General features: G+C 39.6%; 1 protein-coding gene across 13 annotated transcripts in view; it reads left to right on the plus strand.

The window, feature by feature from the left end:
• Nucleotides 1–18,906, plus strand: part of THSD7A (thrombospondin type 1 domain containing 7A) — a 549,183-nt gene that overhangs the window by 427,804 nt on the left and 102,473 nt on the right. For all 13 annotated transcript variants that reach the window (XM_045005791.1, XM_045005789.1, XM_045005783.1 and 10 more), the window contains 4 exons: nt 5,120–5,354; nt 9,531–9,646; nt 12,472–12,604; nt 17,028–17,131. In XM_045005791.1, the coding sequence (XP_044861726.1) occupies nt 5,120–5,354; nt 9,531–9,646; nt 12,472–12,604; nt 17,028–17,131 (588 nt within the window). The remainder of the gene's footprint in view (nt 1–5,119; nt 5,355–9,530; nt 9,647–12,471; nt 12,605–17,027; nt 17,132–18,906) is intronic.

The following is an 18,906-nucleotide window of genomic DNA, read 5'->3' on the forward strand; positions in this document are numbered from 1 at the left end:
CTGATTTTAGGAGACACCGACTACCATTGGGAGTCAGGATGTGCAATAGTAAAACAAAAAACAGTAAGCAAATGATCTACCAAAATTCCACCACAATTTTAAATTTCCTTCTAAAAAGTGGATATCCAATCCCAGTGTGAGTTGCTGCTGCTCAGCCCCTCCAAGGATCGTACTTGAGACCCTGATTCAGCAAAACAGTAAGCATGGGAGTAAATCTATCCTGATTCGGCACTGATTGGAGACAACAGGGTCTGGATCAGGTCCCAAAGCATCTAAGCATATGCTTTGCTGAATAGAGGTGGGATTACTCATGCTTAAAGTTAACTATGTGTTTGTGGAATGAACACCACAGAGAGTAAATATGATTTATGAATAAAATATAACCTTGCAGAACTGAAATACCATTACCACCGTAGCTAAAGTATAGTTTTCACCTTTTCTTGGATTAAACTATATCATTTCAGATTATAACTTTTAGGCTTCACTAAAATTAGATCGGTTGTTATTTTCCTGACAGTAAATCCATTATACCCTTTAGTCACTTCCTGTTTGACAAATAATTAGTGACTTTTCACCTTAAGAAATACACAACAAAGGTTTAGCTATGCTTCCAGAATTGATTGCATCATTATTTCTATAGACAATGCTCTTCACACTGGAAAAGCATCAGATGATTTAGAGACACAAATTTATGATTGCTCTTTGATATCTTTAATGGTGTTGACTAAAAAAAATGGAACATGAACATTAATATTTTTACTTTTTAAGTGTATTTGTACTATAGTCAAAACTTGCAAAAACAATTAAAAATCATGTGAATTTTCTTAGCTATCTTAAACTGAAAAATTGCACTTTATATAAATTGATGCCATATGATATTTTCCCAATGCTGGACATGTAGTTTTCATACTATCCCACACTAACACCTGTTCCTAAAAACACTTACTGAAATGTATTCATGTGCGTAAACACGCTCATGTCCCACTGTAAGGCTTCTTGCATCTTTCTCTAAAACATCTGGAACTGGCAGTATTAGAGATAGGATACCAGACTAGATAGACCACCGGTCTAATCTTTATGGCCATCCCTATGTTATACGATGCCCATAGCCATAGGATATGGGCAGCTTAAATTCAAAACCTTCAGGTGACTCAATAAAATCATCACAAGCCCCTTACTATGATGATGGAAGATTAAATGATGACAGGCCTGAATGAACAAGTGAGTTTTACATTGATCTCTGAAAATGGCCAAATTTGGGTTCTGTTGAGCTGTCAGAAGGAGCAGATTTTATAGATGTGGGCCCTTGACTAAAAGCACACGGCAGCTGGTCCTGGATAGTTCAATTCTAGGATCCTGAGATTCTGACAATAACCATGCAATCCAATTATTATAAATTCAAATAATATTGCAGTCCTTCAAAGTAGCATCAGTGCTTTACTCTGATTCAGCAAAGTACTTAAGCATAGTTGAAGTTCAAGCATGCGAGTAATCCTGTTGAAATTAATGGAAGTACTTAAGCCTGTGCAACTACCTTTTTGGATCCAGGCCTGAATTTGCTTCTTATTACTTCATCATCTGTGATCTCTCTCTCGCTCACGCTCTCTTTTTGAAAGAAAGTGAAAATCATATCCTGTCACTCTGCTTATGAATAGTGGTATATTATTTTGACATCCAGGAAACCTGAATTTAACTGGATTTGTAACATTGGCCTGTGCTCTGCTGTACATGCAACTCTCATGGAACTAGACTCTTCTATTTATGGGGTTCAGTTCTTCATTGTATTGCATCCTCTTTGTATGCTGCTCATGTGGTATAAAAAGGTCATAAAACCAGTGGAATTAGCCTCCAGGAAGTACCCCTGGTGTAGTAGGGGTCACTGAATTGGCTTAAATTATGCATGTAACAGCCTTTTTTTTTATTATTCTGGCCCCATTCATAGCTCCTGATGTAGGGAGTGTGTCTCAGGTAGGGGACTAGCCAGTGTATTGCTGCTCTCTGGCTATTCTTATCTATTTTTCTCTGCAGGAACAGCCCATAAGGCTATCTGAGTGTGAGGAAACACAAAGACAGAATAAAACTCTTCCTTCTCATCATGTCCTTTCCTGCATTGAGCAGACTTCTGCTAGAATTGAGAATCTGGCCAGGGTGCACATACTCTTGTGTGCACCACCTTATCTAGGCCTACATCCATCTTAAGTAGCTGAACCACACCAGTTATACTGCCAGAGGACCCAAGTGGCTATGGAAGTAGTGGCTGGATTTGTTTAAATCTACTCAGAGAGAAACAGATTTTTGTGTGTAGTATGAGATGTTCCACAGTCACCTGTTTGTCTCTTTTCTGGAATCATTCTTCTCATTTGGCTTGAAGGGAATTTACAAAGTTTCCTTTCTGTGAGCCTGGCTTTACCTCAGTTGTGTTTCCAAACTCATCTTCACTGTGCAACAAGAAACCCAGGAAAATCATTATCTGAAAATCTAAAATGACAGTAAAGGACATGATGCTGTGACCTTACACATATCACAGCTGTTACACGTACCCAATTTTAGTATATACAACAACACTCTCTCTGTGTGCCATGTAGGGCTGCAGTTTTTGGTTTTTTTTCCCTTGCCATAATCCTTCCCATAAATTAGCTGTAATTAGGAAGCATGCACTGAGGCTTGGTTTTGCATAGGTCTTAACCTCAAACTTAAACCCTGTTGCTGTGGTCTCGTGGGGTGAAGAAACAAATATAACATGTATCTAAATACTTCACAACTACTGTGGCAGTTCCTCGAAGCATAATGCAGATGCTGCAGGTGTTTTCCTTTATATCTGTCATGGTACAAACATGGTATTGCTGGGTTGGGAAAAAATACAGAGATTAAAAAAAAACACAAATGGCAACAAAAGGGGGAAAAAACTGAAATAAGAAATATGATCTAGGGAGGGGGAGAATAAGATGCCACGCTATTGGCCAGAGCCTTATCTAGTGGTCGGAGCATGGCATTGGGAAGCAAGCTTTTAATGTGGGAATTGCATGTTAATAGATTCAGAGTTTAAGGCCAGAAGGCACAAGATTAGGTCATCTAGTTAGAACTTCTTTATATTGCAAGCCATTAAATTTCAGCCATTTACTCCTGAATTGAGCCCAATAACTTGTGTTTGTATTTAGCTAAAGCAAATGTTGGATCAGATCAGAGGTCCCGCTGGTCCAGTATTCTGTGTCTGACAGTGGCCAATACCACATACTTCAGAGGAAGGTTCAAGAATCCCCTTAGTGGATAGTTACGGAATAACCAGATAGTTACAAGACGTTTCTTTCCAACACCAAACAGATAATTGGCTTATGCCCTGAAATACTAGTGTTGTTACTGTTACTGTTACTGTTTTATTATTTAATTTTGTTTTAATGATGTAGGATGGCTTATATCTTTCATTTTTTTATCTCCTCTAAAGTAAATATGAATCTTCTGTTTATGCATATCATAGAAGCACAGGGCTGGAAGGGACCTCAATAGGTCATCTAGTCCGATCCCCTGCACTCAAAGCAGGACTAAATATTAACTAAACCATCCCTGACAGAAGTTTGTCTAACCTGTTCTTAAAAACCTCCAATGACAGAGATTCCACAACCTCCCTAGGCAATTTGTTCCAGTGCTTAACTACTCTGACAGGAAGTTTTTCCTGACGTCCAACCTAAATCTCCCATGCCACAATTTAAGCCCATTGCTTCCTGTCCTGTCCTCAGAGGTTGAGAACAATTTTTCACCCTCTTCCTTCTATCAACTGTTTATGCCTTTGAAAACTGTTATGTCCCACCTCAATCTTCTCTTCTCCAGACTAAACAAATTGAATTTTTTCAATCTTTCCTCACAGGCCATGTTTTCTAGACCTTTAATCATTTTTGGTGCTCTTCTCTGGACTTTCTTCAATTTGTCCACATCTTTCCTGAAATACAGCACCCAGAACTGGACACAATATTCCATCTGAGGCTTTATCAGCATGGAGTAGAATGGAAGAATTTATTCTCGTGTCTTGCTTACAATACTCCTGCAGATACATCCCAGAATGATGTTTGGGTGTTTTTGCAACAGTGTTACACTGTTGACATGTTTAGCTTGTGATCCACCATAACCCCCAGATCCCTTTCTACAGTACTTCCTTCCTTCGCAGTAATTTCCCATTTTGTATGTGTGCATTGATTGTTCCTTCCTAAGTGGAGTCCTTTACATTTGTTCTTATTGAATTTCATCTTATTTACTTCAGAGCATTTCTCTGGTTTGTCCAGATCATTTTGAATTTTAATCCTGTCCTCCAAAGCACTCGCAATCCTTCCCATCTCTATATTATCCACAAACTTTATAAGTGTACTCTCTGTCATTATCTAAGTCATTTATAAACACATTGAACAGAACCAATCCCTGTGGGACCCCACTTGATATGCCCTTCCAGCTTGACTGAATCACTCATAACTAGTCTCTTGAAATGGTTTTCCCACCACCTAGGCACCCATCTTATAGTAACTCCCTCAAGGCAATATTTCCCTTGCTTGTTTATGAGAAGATCACACGAGACAGTATCAAAAGCCTTACTAAAGTCAGTCTATACCACATCTACCACTTCCCCACTATCCACAAGGCTTGTTACCCTGTGAAAGAAAGCTAATAGGTTTGTATGACATGATTTGTTCTTGATTAATCCATGTTGACTGTTGCCTATCACCTTATTATTGTATAGGTGTTTGCAAATTGATTGCTTGATTATTTTCTTCATTGTCTTTCCGGGTACAGAAGTTCAGCTGGCTGGTCTGTAATTCCCCAGGTCGTCCTTATTTAACATAGTCTCCACAATGGCAAATCTCAAACTAAAAACAGGTTATTCATTATTCCCAGCAGATTAAGATACTGTATGATATACGATCTAATCATTTGAACATTGCCCTCATGTATATTTCATTTTCTGTTCATGATCTATGCTGTATTTTTTTTTCATTACTATTTAATAACTTGAATAAGGGGCAAGGAAGGGTTTAAAAGGACACATGTTCCAATATGTATTTAATATGAATCTCAAATATATTTATAATTTATTTCTTTCCACTGTCTGAACATATGCACTGCTTTGTTGTTCTAGGAGGCATTCAGTGCCCAAACAGTAGTGCACTTCAGGAAGCACGCAGCTGTAATGAACACCCTTGCACTGTGTACCACTGGCAGACTGGGCCCTGGGGCCAGTGTATAGAAGATGTCTCTGTGTCCACTTTCAACTCATCTACCAGTTGGAATGGGGAGGCCACCTGTGCTGTTGGGATGCAAACAAGAAAAGTCATCTGTGTGAGGGTCAATGTGGGACAAGTGGGACCAAAAAAGTAAAAATCTTTGAACTATTCTTTATTAAGTTAATTATTATTATTATTTTGCTTTTTTAAGATGCAGGTAATCAGTATGGACTTATTTGCAAAGGGAAATAATTCAGCTGATGGTCATGTCTGCTCTGATGAGTAAATAATGTTTAAAAAGCATAAAATCTAAAATGCTAGCAGAACTGTAGAGCAAAGAGTACGTGATCGCAATGGGGGAGCTTCACTACAATGGACTCTGCTGACCGCTCCGTTTCAGAGTTGTCAATCAGAGACACTGACTCCAAGCATCTTGGTCCAATCCATCTTCTCAGGCAGGAATTACCCTGTGCCTTCCGTGGGGTCTTGGCAGGGCTGGCACTTCCATTAGGCGACCTTAAGCGGTCGCCTAGGGTGCCAGGATTCGGGGGGCGGCATTTTGTGCGCTCCGCACGGGGCGCACGGGAGCTTCTGGTTCCTCTTCCGTCGCGCCGCTGAAGAAGGACCTTCTGCCGACGTGCCACGGAAAACAGTGGCAGGCAATTGAGCAGCTCAATGACTGCTGCTGTCGCCTGCGGCATTTTGGCGGAGGGTCCTTCTTCGGCATCGCGATGGGAGTGGAACCGGAAGCTCCCATGTGCCCCGTGGGGAGCGCACAAAATGCCGCCTCCCGAATTCTGCCTAGGGCGCCAGAAACTCTGGCGCCGCTCCTGGGTCTTGGGGAGGCATTGTTTCACCTCATGTCACTCCCCAGCACTGATTGCCATATATGGCAGTCAAGACTTTTGAGGGAGCGGGAAGGTAGATCACACATTTCGCCACTGGAGAGGGGTTCAGGATTGAACGCCATTTAGTTGCTATGTTACTGCCCCTGAAGGGCTGGTAGTGGTTTGCCCCTCAAGATCTAAGTACTATTCTGCAGCTGTAGATCTTTGTTTACATAGCTCTACTCGACTCCTCACCATGGAACCAGGAAGGGCCAGGATAGAGATCTTAGTTTGTATACGTGTTAGGTGTTTTTTACATAACCAAGATTTTAAGGGGTCTATGTGGCCCAGTAGTTGAATTGCCCAGTTTTGTGTAAGACCATGGTTCGAAAACAAATTAACTGTGAGTGAAATGAGTTTGATGGTATCTCACACAATCACCGTACAGTTTGTCACTCTCTAGTATGGTCAATGTATCCTGGTCAGGAGAGGTCCAGAGATGGAATTGCTGGTGTTTTGCAGGACAAGAACAAAGTGGCTTAGCAGAGCTCTTTAAGAAAGTTTAAACAGCTGCTCTCACACTGACCTTTGCCCAATGCCACCAATGTCTTGCTTTCATCAGCATGGCAGTCATTTTAAATTCACTTTAAAAGGAAGAGTGGAGGAGGAAAACTCATATATGTGATAGTTAGCACATCACATTTTAAAATGTGTACACATGCAACCACATTAAAATGCTGTTAATAGGCATTCCATGCAATGTTAATGGGTAACCATTTTACATTTTAAAAAAATCATTCTACAGTGAGTTTTCCTTTGATTTTTAAATCAGCCATTAGAGTGCTTGCCTTTGATTTGACCTTAATATTTTGAAAACAGGACTATTGTATCTTGTCATAGACAAATCCTGTGAAATGAGAACAAAAAGGCATTGGTTATCTTTCAAACTGCCATGTTAAATTCATTAAATCATTTTTAAATAGCATACATTCAACATGAAAATGTAAATAGGAACCTCATTTTAAACTTCCCTTAATAAAACGGATTACTGTGATATGATAAAATCAATATTATTGGCCTTATCTACCTTACAAGTAACAAACGTCAGCTCATATCACTTCTGTTTCATTTCACGTTGAATAAGGGTTGGAAAAGAAAATCAATAGCCTGCTTTAAGCTACATATACCAAATAGAAACATTAATAAACATAGAAGTGGCTTTTTAATTGAACCAATTGCCTCATCAAAAGGCCTCTGAGTAAGGGCTGGAACCTGCAGTCTTCATGAAAGATGAAGCCCTCAATTAGTCAAATTGCATATAATCTTGATTTTGTCAATGTAAATGTTGTGGTGTCTGTATACACATCTTTATGTAAAAAAAAAAAAAGTCATTAGGAAGTCAGTATTTGCCAAACATTATCAAACAGTTACCAAAGATATCTCCTATTTTAACAATAGGAAAAACTCTGAAAATGTAAGAAATGTATTTGGGCATAAGCTTTCGTGGGCTAAAACCCACTTCATCGGATGCATGCAGTGAAAAATACATTAGGAAGGTATATATACACAGAGAATATGAAAAAATGAGTGTTGCCCTACCAACAATAACAAGACTAATCAATTAAGGTGGGCTATTATCAGCAGGAGAAAAAAACTTTTGTAGTGATAATCAGGATGGCCCATTTCCAACAGTTGACAAGAAGTGAGTAACAGTAGGGGGGAATTTAGCATGGGGAAATAGTTTTATTTTGTGTAATGACCCATCCACTCCCAGTCTTTATTCAAGCCTAATTTAATGGTGTCCAGTTTGCAAATTAATTCTAATTCAGTTTCTCATTGGAGTCTGGTTTTGAAGTTTTTTTGCTGGAGTATTGCGACTAGTCTCTAAATTTGTTAATCTCTAAGGTGCCACAAGTACTCCTCATTCTTTTTGCTGATACAGACTAACACAGCTACCACTCTGAAATCTGAAAACGTAGTCACTGTGTGGTAACTGTTGTCAAATACTCTTTATAACTGGCAACTGTATTTGATTGCGCGCGCGCGCGCGCACACACACTCACTCTCTGATTCTCCAGTCTGCTGAGGCTACTTTGTGCCATGTAAGTGACACAAAATGAACTTGAAAGGGTCAGAATAGTTGTCGAGAGTTCCCCTTTTAGAGAAGAAATCTCTGCCATTTGAAAGCTAGCGGAGATGCTTCAATCACCCCCACCACCTCTGGTGTAAGAGGAGGGAGAGGGCGTGTCAAAAGTATTCTGTGGGCAGGAGGTGGTGGCATGTCCTGTTGCAGCCCATATAGTAATAATGGAAGACAAAACAGGTTCCCTGCTACTCTCTTACATCCATCGGGGCCGGGTATCTGAGAATCAGGAAGGTGCAGCCAGCTTCCTGCAGCTGCCACTCCAGTTCATCCAAGCATAGTTTGGTTGTAGTGGAAATCAGGGTCATAATATGTAATGTCTTTGCATAAATAAACACTAGCACATAATGCACAAGATCCTTTCCATGACAAAATAAATACAGGAAACAATCCTGCATTCGTAGGGGAGAAAACTGGATGATATAAATGGCCTTTTCTGAATCGAGTGGCTGTGTTCCTTAATTCATGTCAAATTTGTATTGGTTTATGAATGCACATAGCCAATTTGAATCGCCCAGATGTCTAAAATCCCAGAGAACCATAATGTGCATGAATGTAGATTAATTATTGATATATATTGTCAAGAACTGTGCTAAATGTGGTCTGGTCTATACAAAAATGTTTTGCAAACATAGCAAAAAATCACTCTACTGTGAATGCAGTTCTACCAGCAAAAAAATAAAAATAAAAAATGCTTTTGGCATCAGAGCGTATTTTGTCTGGGGAACTGGTTCTTTAAAGAGTTCTTTAAATCAGTATAGCTTTTACCAGTTCACCGAACAAAATAAGCTATCCCGGTTTAAAGAGCTCTTTTGCGGGTATAAGCTGTGTCTCCACTAGGAGGGAGTGCTGGTATAACTATCTTGAAGACCCTTTCTAGTGTAGACAAGGCCTAAAAATAAGCAACATCTAAACTGCTGGATTTAAATAACCATCCTAAGAAGTCTCTTTATATCATTTTTCTTATGCTCTTCAGAAGTACAGATAACAAAGACTTCTTGCCCTAGTTTATCTGTCACTCAATGATTGTTCTGTCTCGTGTGGATCAAGATTACTTGCATCTCAACTGCCGGGCATGCTTTCCTGCAAAGGGCAACTGGAATCCTTATCCTTAAACTGAAAAGCAGTGCGGGAGATGGGGAGGAGTTATAATATGAATCCCATTAAATGTATTCATACACTTAGCACCTTGTGCAACATTTGAAAATATAGAGGATAGCATTTAAATGGTTACAAAAAATCCAATCATAGCTCAATCATGGGCAGAGCTGATCAGCTGCAGGTGCTCAGCATCCCTCAGGAGTTAACATGGTCATAGAATGATCATTCATTTTATAATGTTCCTTTTTTTTCTAGATGTCCTGAAAGCCTTCGACCAGAAACAGTGAGGTCTTGTTTGCTTCCTTGTAGGAAAGACTGTATTGTGACTCCATACAGTGACTGGACATTGTGTTCTTCCCCATGTCAAGAAGGTAATATAATTCACTGTGTATTAGAGGACAGATTATTTAAAAATAAACCATACACTTAGTTAATTACTATGTAGGCTTCTTCTGACAGATTGGTATTGGCAAAGTTTTTTCTCTTACATGGTGCACTTGTATTTCAGAGAGAGGCCACTGTGACATAGCAGTTGCTATGGTGAATGATTATTTTTATTGAATATTAAAACAACATACAGTAATTGCATAAAACCTTCTAGAACCCATTATAACACTGTCCTTACAGCTGCCTGTTTCCAGTGGACTGTGTGCAGACACTCTAAATTTTCTTTATTACTTAATTATGTATATTTTGTAATAGCTTTTTTCCCCACTCTGCCTACTTTTGTATTGCAAACTCTTTGTTGGATTTGACATTTTACAAATAGCTCATTAGTCACATAGACATGAATACTCTAATACCATTGAAGATTGCAATGCAGTTGTACAACTAGAAAAACATTTTAAATGCAGTCAGATTTGCCCGTTTGACTTCACTGGAAAACCTGAGCAAGTATCCTAGGGCAAAATTTGGTTCTGTGCTTGTTTTAACAAATGTGTATGATTGTATTAGGCCCAACAAAGGTTAAAAGTCTCTATCATGTGAGTCTTAAAGTCTAACAGAAGTGGTTCTCTTCCATTTTTGTCCATTCCCTTTTATACTACCTTCAGAATCATAAGAAAATAAACCACAAAAATAACCAACATGCCAATTAATATTAAGGTTCTGAGTTAAACTCCCCCCTACAAAGTCTTTTTAATGCACCTGTCACAGCTTTTAAAAGAAGTTACACAGTATAGATGTATTTGAATTTTTATTGCTTTGAAATTATCATTACAGCAGAAGCATTGAAAAACTTACTGTTGCCCCGATATTTCTGCCTTATCACTTTTTCTCTTTTAAGCTTAACAGGAGAGATTCTTCTAATATGCACTATCATAGGCATAGTTAATAATGTAATTCCATGTTCATGTGTGTTAATTCCCTCGTGGAACATGGTGATTACTCATTGTCACTGATTATAAAAAAAATGAGACTGTTGCATCAAATAAACACCCTTTAAATGTCAAAGTCAATTCTCCATGCTTTACAAAGGACGCAAAGTCACTTTTACAGTAATACCAATTAGTTATTGGAGCATACAACAACTAATAAAGAATTAGGGAGATTAAATGTATAACCTTAAAAATATGATAGCTGGGACCACTGAATTTGATAGTACACAGTGTTGGGTATGCTACTTAAAACTTGGAATTTCATAACCACCATAATATTACTATGAAGCCCTAGAATCACTTCTATTATACTATAATTTCAGAGCAATATTATAATTTTCTCATTGAGATGCTTCTGCGGGGTCTGGCAAGGGTGCAAAACTGTCTTTTGTTTTATTTTTAAAAAAGGTTCTTAATAACTTGAGTGTATCCTCAAGAACATGTACTGCAAATTGAAACACGCTGACTATAAACAAAATAATACGGAGGGGCAAATCAGATAGTAAATGGATTAATTGAATGAATATCATTTCTACTCAGTAGCCAAATGTTATCTCAATATCTTTGCAACAATGTTCAGTTTACAATAATCATCAGTTCCTGCTGCTTCTGTCAGCAGCATCTCTGGGAGTCTCTTCTGCTTTGTGCCTTGGGACAGATCCTGGCTCTTGCTCTGGCTACTTTACTGACTACCTGAGAATTCCTCCTGTTTTGAAGAATACCCAGGTGGCGTAGTCTGATCGCTTCTCGGCCTTCTGGCTGGGAAAGCATTATCTAAAGTTGTATCTGTTCTTGCATTGTTCACCTCTCAGCCACTCATGTTGGAGTGTTGCCTAGGAGCCCTGTCTGCCCAGATACTGCAGTGACCTTTTGGAAGCTATTCCCAGCCCACTCAGCATGGCTTGGAGCAACACTAATGCCTTAAATGTTGCTCTTATTTGCAGTTTAGGACCAGATTGCCACGATTATCCATACTAGATTTTTAAGGCTATTTTTTACAAAAATGTCTATTTTTAACTTAAAACTTCTAGATTGTGGTAGCTTTAAAAGCAAATCCTTACCGTGGGCTGTGGAATGACTACAGAGTTATGGTTCCACTCTTTTTTTTTTTTTTTGCCCAGAGCTCAGACTTTTCGAATATGACCGCAATCTAATTTTTACTGAAATAATTTACTATTTATCATCAATACTAAATGTCTATAATAATGAAAAATGTGTGACCAGTAAATTAAGTCATAGCAGGGAAATAAAACTTCACATTTAAACATGGTGCATGCTCTTGAGGAAGGTAGTCGATTGTAGGGTAATCTGAGTCTCATATGGGAAACACAGATGTAGTTAAAATAAATCTTGGATAAAGACTAATGCATAAATTAAATCTGCCACACACCTCCTGGGTGTGGAGATAAGAGTAAAAGAATGAGATTTTGTTATTGGGCTCTTTAGGGAATGGAGCTTTATTATTCATTGCATTATGTACATTTCTGCTTATGTGTCTTAATTTTAAGGATAAAATCTATGAAGCCGTACAGCATAGTAGCATATCAGACCCATCTAGCATATCATTCAATCATACAGTGTATGTATTGATATTGTTATTGACAGAAATGCTTTCTGTACAATGCTTCTTTTTCGCCCTTTGGCTGAGATCAAGTGTAATATTAGGTTAATATCATTAATTTTCTGTTATGGGCAAAATAACTTAGTCTTGTACAGCAACGGAATCAATTATGTAATATGCTACAGTCCCAGTATAATCCTAATTCTAGAAATCATCTGTGTGTGGGGGGGCAATAAACACACTGTTGTACTCTTGGTAGGGGACGTCACAGTAAAGCAACAGTCTCGCCATCGAGTCATCCTCCAGCTCCCTGCAAATGGTGGCCGTGACTGCCCAGACACGTTATATGAGGAAAAGGAATGTGAGGCTCCTCCTGTGTGCTATACTTACAGGTAACCCAAATAAATTATGATAAATTATTCATGTCTCTTCAGCTCTCACCTCCTGTAAAGTGCAAGGGAAAATAGGGTACAGAGCCAAATCAGGCCTGGTAAAAGCAGGTGGAATTCCATTGATTCAGATGGAGTAACACCCATTTACATGAGGCCCGTATTTGGCCAATTGTGTTAACATTCTGTTGGATTTACATCTGGTTTCCAGACAGAGTTCCAGTGTTTTGCTTCTAATTACGCATATTTGACCTCTGCAGATATAAATGTCATACACATCACAACATCAACTCTTTGGTGGTTAACTTTCAGATGTTTGAGTAATTATCTCTTAGCAAGTCTTTGGGAGCAGTCAAATGTAAAAGCTTTCTTTCTAAATGTTCTAAAAGTGTTTCGTAAATTAAATACATGTAGTATTACTGAAATGCAGTCATCTCCTATATTGGAGGATGACAACCTCTGAGGAGAAAGGACATTTTGCCACAGCTCAGGAAGGTATGCACACAAGTGGCTTTAAGCTATCCTTGCATTCAATCCAATCCAACCCCAAAACTATCCATCAATTATCCAACAATCCATCTTCTCATAGATTAGAGCAGGGATCAGCAACCTCTGGCATGTGGCTTGCCCAGATAAGCACCCTGGCGGGCTGGGCTGGTTTGTTTACCTGCCGCGTCCACAGGTTTGGCCGATCGCAGTTCCTACTGGCCGCAATTCACCGTTCCAGGTCAATGGGGGCAGCGGGAAGCGGCGGCCAGCGCATCCCTCGGCCCGCGCCGCTTCCTGCCACCCCCATTGGCCGGGAGCGGCGAACCGGCCAGTGGGAGCAGCGAACCACGGCTAGTGGGAGCCACAATCGGCCAAACCTGTGGATGCAGCAGGTAAACAAACCGGCCCGCGCCACCAGGGTGCTTACCCTGGCGAGCCTCGTGCCAAAGGTTGCCCATCCCTGGATTAGAGCATCCTCATGGCTGCTGTAATCTTCACCAGAGGACCCAAAAGACCATTCCAGCAGGTGAGGATTACCAGGATATAAGGGTAACCTGACTCTGCGTCCCACACATTTGGGCTATAAGTATGACTGCATGGGAACCGCTATAGTGGCTCTGTGCCATCTAAGGATTCCCCTAGGTGAGTGCATTCTGAAGTAGAAGGTGAAGCCACATTAGGAGCTGCTTTGTAGTACCGAAGCAGCACAAAGCAGTCCAGGTGTGGCCCCGATGTTTAGACCTTTCCAGTAATGGGAAACTAGTTTAATTTAATTGACAGTACTATATAAATATAATTTTTAATGGAAAGACATGGTTGATTCAGAAAGTAATATCCTGTTTCTTCCCTGGTAGCAAAGAACACCTGTTGTTTCTCCTAAATGCTACCACTCTGTCGTAATGATCCTGATAAATGTCCTTTCCTTTGGCAACGACAGAATGGAAAACAAATAGAGGTTATTAATGTATTGCCTTGATCCTGTGTCAAAGAATTATCACTTCCAAACCATTAGGAGATTACAACATATCTAATTGAATGGTATATGAGGATATGATTATAGTGCTTGAAGCTACCAAAACGCAGCACTCCAAATATAATTTTAAAACTTTCCTTTGCAGTGTCAGCTTAATCATTTTATCCCTTAAACTTGGCTGTTGCTCAGCTATTTAACACCTTCAAAACCAGGTGATTTCCTGGAGTTTCGTCTGAGCCACTGGTGTATGCAGGAAGAACACTGTGTGCTGGAGAACACTGGGTTTCTAGCAGTGGTAGGCAGGGCAGCTTAACTTTCTTGGAAGGGACCAGTGTTAAACACCCTTCCCTCTACTCCCTCTAGCACCCTTCTTCTCTGGCCTGGGCACATAGTATGACACACACACACAGACAGCTCCCTACTCCTTCCTCAGTTCAGGGAGCAGCACAAGGAAGGCAGGTTACACTGAAAGCTGGGGTTAAAGGGAGAGAGGATCTCACATGAAACCACACCTTGATGGATCACTGTAGTACCACAGCTGATGGCCACGGCACGTGGGTGATATGAATCATGTATGCATTTTATTTTATTTTTTCACTTGACTCAATTCAGTTGAGATTACAGCAGGATGAGAACAGCCATCCTGCATAGGTTTTGCTATATTCAAGGCCCTGTGTACTCTGGGGCAATCTACACCTAACTTCTACAGTATTATGGTGGACATTTTGTAGCAGCTTCAGAATTGTTTTTAAAATAGATGTTTATAACTGAATTAAATATGCAATGAATAATATGAATAATCCAATCCATATAGTATTTATTTATTTTATCTTCTAGAAATTCCTCATCGCTGTTGTTTATTTTGGTTAAATTATATTTTCCCCACCGTTAACAACCTGGTCCCATGTCCCACTGTAGAGTCACTAATCTGTTGGAAGTGATCCCAATTTCTGGGTTCCATGTGCTTCCAAGCCAACAGGATCTGGCGGGAGTCTAATCCACTGTTTCCAGATCTGGGACTATACACTCCCTGGCTCAAATCTCTTGTGTGGGCATCCTTCTTTGGGATGTGGGGTGATACTGCCCAGCCATCCTCGACCTGGAAATCAGTGTCTGAGACCTTCTAAGCCGCGTCCCAAGTCACTTACATGCCCTCAATGCTCCACCTAGTCTGAGGGCACTCTGAACTTTTAGTTTAACCCCTTCTGGAATAATTTGGTGGAAAAGCAAGGAACACAGACTTAGCAAAGGAATTTCTAAGAACTTTTATTCTTAAAGCACTCAAGTGTTATAGATCTTTGAAAACAAAACAAAAATCCTCTGATGCTCCCTCCACTGGTCAGATTTCACCCCTTTGCTGATGTTTCAGGCTAGCCAGAGTCCCTCCTGCTCTCACCCTACTGCACAATGGTCTCCCCGACCTGCGCACACAGATCAGAACCCCTCTTTTAAGTAGGGTCTCTCCTCTTTGTCATGCTCTTAACTTGGGACACTCCAGCCTTCTCCCCACAAGTCATGCCTCATCCATTTTTAAAGAAAACTATTGTTCCATGGGAATGGGTCAGTTGTTGAAAGTCATTCAAAGTTGGTGATTCCATATTGCTGTCTTGATGGCTTCTCAATGAGAATCCTTCAGTGAAGTGTCAAGCACTTGTCCCAGGGCAGTTGTCTGTAATGCAGTGCAACAGGTTGCCTTTGGCATGGTCAGGCTTGTGCAATCACAGTGTCCAACATTTCCACACACAAAAGGGTTCATAATTTGACTCCGACATAACTCACTCCATCACAGCCACATTTTCAATTTTCAATATGCTGTAGGCTTTTGTTGACTAATTTTAAAATGCCCTCGACACATAAACACAGTGAAGGGGCCCTTTCTTTAAATGGATAATTGTACACAAATCCAGTCACTTGTTTATTATGAAAAATATAAAAATGCTCAGAGTCATAGTAATCAAAATCAGATTAGAAAGAAAAAGTGTTTAAACATATTAGGACTGCAAAATTTGAGGTGAAATGTAAAAGTAGTATACAAGACACAGATACACAAATCCTGGCAACAGAATTATTACAGCTGTTATATTCATTATTTATTTGTTGAAAACCAGTAGAGTGCTTGGTATTTTAAAAGCAGCAAAAAGTCTTGTGGCACCTTATAGACTAACAGACGTATTGGAGCATGAGCTTTCGTGGGTGAAGTGGATATTCACCCACGAAAGCTCATGCTCCAATATGTCTGTTAGTCTATAAGGTGCCACAGGACACTCTGCTGCTTTTACAGATCCAGACTAACATGGCTACCCCTCTGATACTTGGTATTTTAAAATACATGAAGGAAGACAATGGCCCTGTTCCATCATCTTACTGCAAATCCTGAAAGATTGAGCACCACCCAGATCCATCTCTACCTAGGGCCTTAAGGTGGTCTGCCAGGATATTCAGTTTTTGGGCGTCATTGGCAACCCTATCTCACTACCAAAGATTTTGGCAACACTGTATTGCTGGCAACGTAGTGACATTCCTTAGTAAACACGGTCAGGAGTTGATTGGTCTTCCATTCTAATAATATGTCTGTTTCAAGAAAACTGAACCAGTGCTGATGGAGACAGTTTCTGGGTTCGGCTTTGATTATCCTAATTTCTGATCTTGTCCTGCCACTTAATATAGAACAGCTGATGAAGATCAGAATCAAAATTGTCAATTTGATGCTCTTTAGCACCTGCAACTCCTGCTAAGTTAATAGGAGCTATAAGCAGAGCACAGCAAAAAAAAAAAAAGATAAAAAACAGAACTCAACATGCTTCATGCCATTGTTAACTTTTGTTGTGGATAATCTGTGATCGGCTAATAATAAGTAATCATTTGTTATTGTTTCTGGAGTAATCAAGCATATTTTCCTCACTTATGTTTTGACAGATATCATTTAGATGTATTGTTTCTAATTTATCCTTTTCCTTCTTGCAGGTGGAAGACCCACAAATGGCGCAGATGCCAGCTGGTACCATGGTATGTTCGCCAGGACAGCCCAGGTGCCCATGAGACATGTGGGCCTGGACTACAAGCAAGAGGTGAGAGACTTTATTTCTGTCTTTTATTTCCTAAGAGTCAGTGGCTAAATTGGTGGGGAGGGAGAAGTAATTGTGCCTCTCCCACATTAAAGGTCATCATTGCAACCATAAAGACTAGAGACTTAATGTTTTATTAAAACAAATGAAAGCCATCAGGGGAAATTACTAGATTACCAGCCTGGCAGGAGTTATATATTTGTTCATAAAATATCTGTTTTAAGTTTTTATTTAAATATTGTTGCAGTGTGTGACTAAGGTTAATGGTGCTCCTTGTTCAACCATTCTCACCTTTTTTCTTTTGCCAAGAGAGATAAGAATCTAAAATTTATTCTCATTATCTGGGCCAAGTTTTCAAACATGGGTGTAGTAACTACATTCTGAAAAGCCTATGTTTTTAGACTTATAAATAGATGCTTACATACTTACCTTCTCTACAGTGAAAATGCTGAGTTGCTTATACATATGTGGTGTTTTGCATGTATGCACACATTTTTGGGGCATGCCCATTATGCATAGGTCTGAGAATCTGGCTTCTATACGTTTTCCATATGATAGCAAATAATTTTAGTAGCCAAAAGCCTGGTTTCAGTGTCACCTGCTTTACTGATAATTTTTTGTGATAAAATATGCACCTAAATGTGACTGCATTGCATAGATTAAGAGAGATTTTTGAAGAGTATTAAATGAAATCAGTGTGAAAATTGTAGTTGCAATTCCCACTTACTGTATTGTGATAATGGAATTGCTCTGAATGACCAATGAATGAACCCTAAACTTCAGGATATTTTTCTCCCAGATTCATAGACTTTAAGGCCAGAAGGGACCATCATGATCATCTAGTCTGACCTCCTGCACATTGCAGGATATTTTTCTGTTTTTTTTTAATGGAACCTCTGATCCATTATAACAATATTTACTCAGTAGAATGCAGAGGAGCTTCCTGATCAATGGATGTTGCTGGCAGCATAAGTGAGGTGTTCTGGTTATTAGCTTACATGCAATGTCAAAGCAAGTTATGATATTCTTTTAGGTTTTCTGTAGAGTAAATCTTTACCTAGTAGCTTCCACAGATGATTCTAAAGATGTTACAAAAATGAATTATAAGGAATACCATGAAATGAATCTTGAATGTATTGCCTGCTAGTACAAAAATCTTCTGACTGTGTGTAATTCTCATGATGATATACCACTAGCCCAATCTATTTCTGGACCCTGCAGCTTCTTGAGGCAACAATCAGATTATGCACCTAGAAAATAAGATTTCTCTCTTTGATGGCAGCAATTCAGGATAGTACAAAATGTTGCCTCCTTATTTGTGTTGTCATGGTAGAAACAGCATCTAAATCTGCAGGATAGTTACAACTTTTGTCTCATAATCAGTACTGTAGCCTGAAGCACACCCTAAATTATCGTAGCACACAGATTTTCTATATACAATGCACCATGAAAGTTTTGCTGAGGTCTCCTTATATAGTGCCCTGTAACTCCATTTACATACTGTGTATATACACACACACAAACAGTAATACTTAGTTTTGGAAATGCTGTGGACACATTTTTCAAACTTGGCATAACTGTGTTTCCCTGAAACACCACACTGAGCTAGCAGGTTTTGAATTGTCTGAGGAAAGTTAGGTGGGTTCTGCAGACTCAGTTAAGTCAGAGGCTTGTTACCCTGGCCAGACATGAGTGGTTCTCTGGAGAGAGAGAAGACCTGGGGTATGGGAGAACAGCAGTGCTTACTTTGCAATGAAAGAAGTGCTAGAGATCAAGCA

The sequence above is a fragment of the Mauremys mutica genome, chromosome 2 (assembly GCF_020497125.1).
Source record: "Mauremys mutica isolate MM-2020 ecotype Southern chromosome 2, ASM2049712v1, whole genome shotgun sequence".
Classification (NCBI taxonomy): Eukaryota; Metazoa; Chordata; order Testudines; family Geoemydidae; genus Mauremys; species Mauremys mutica.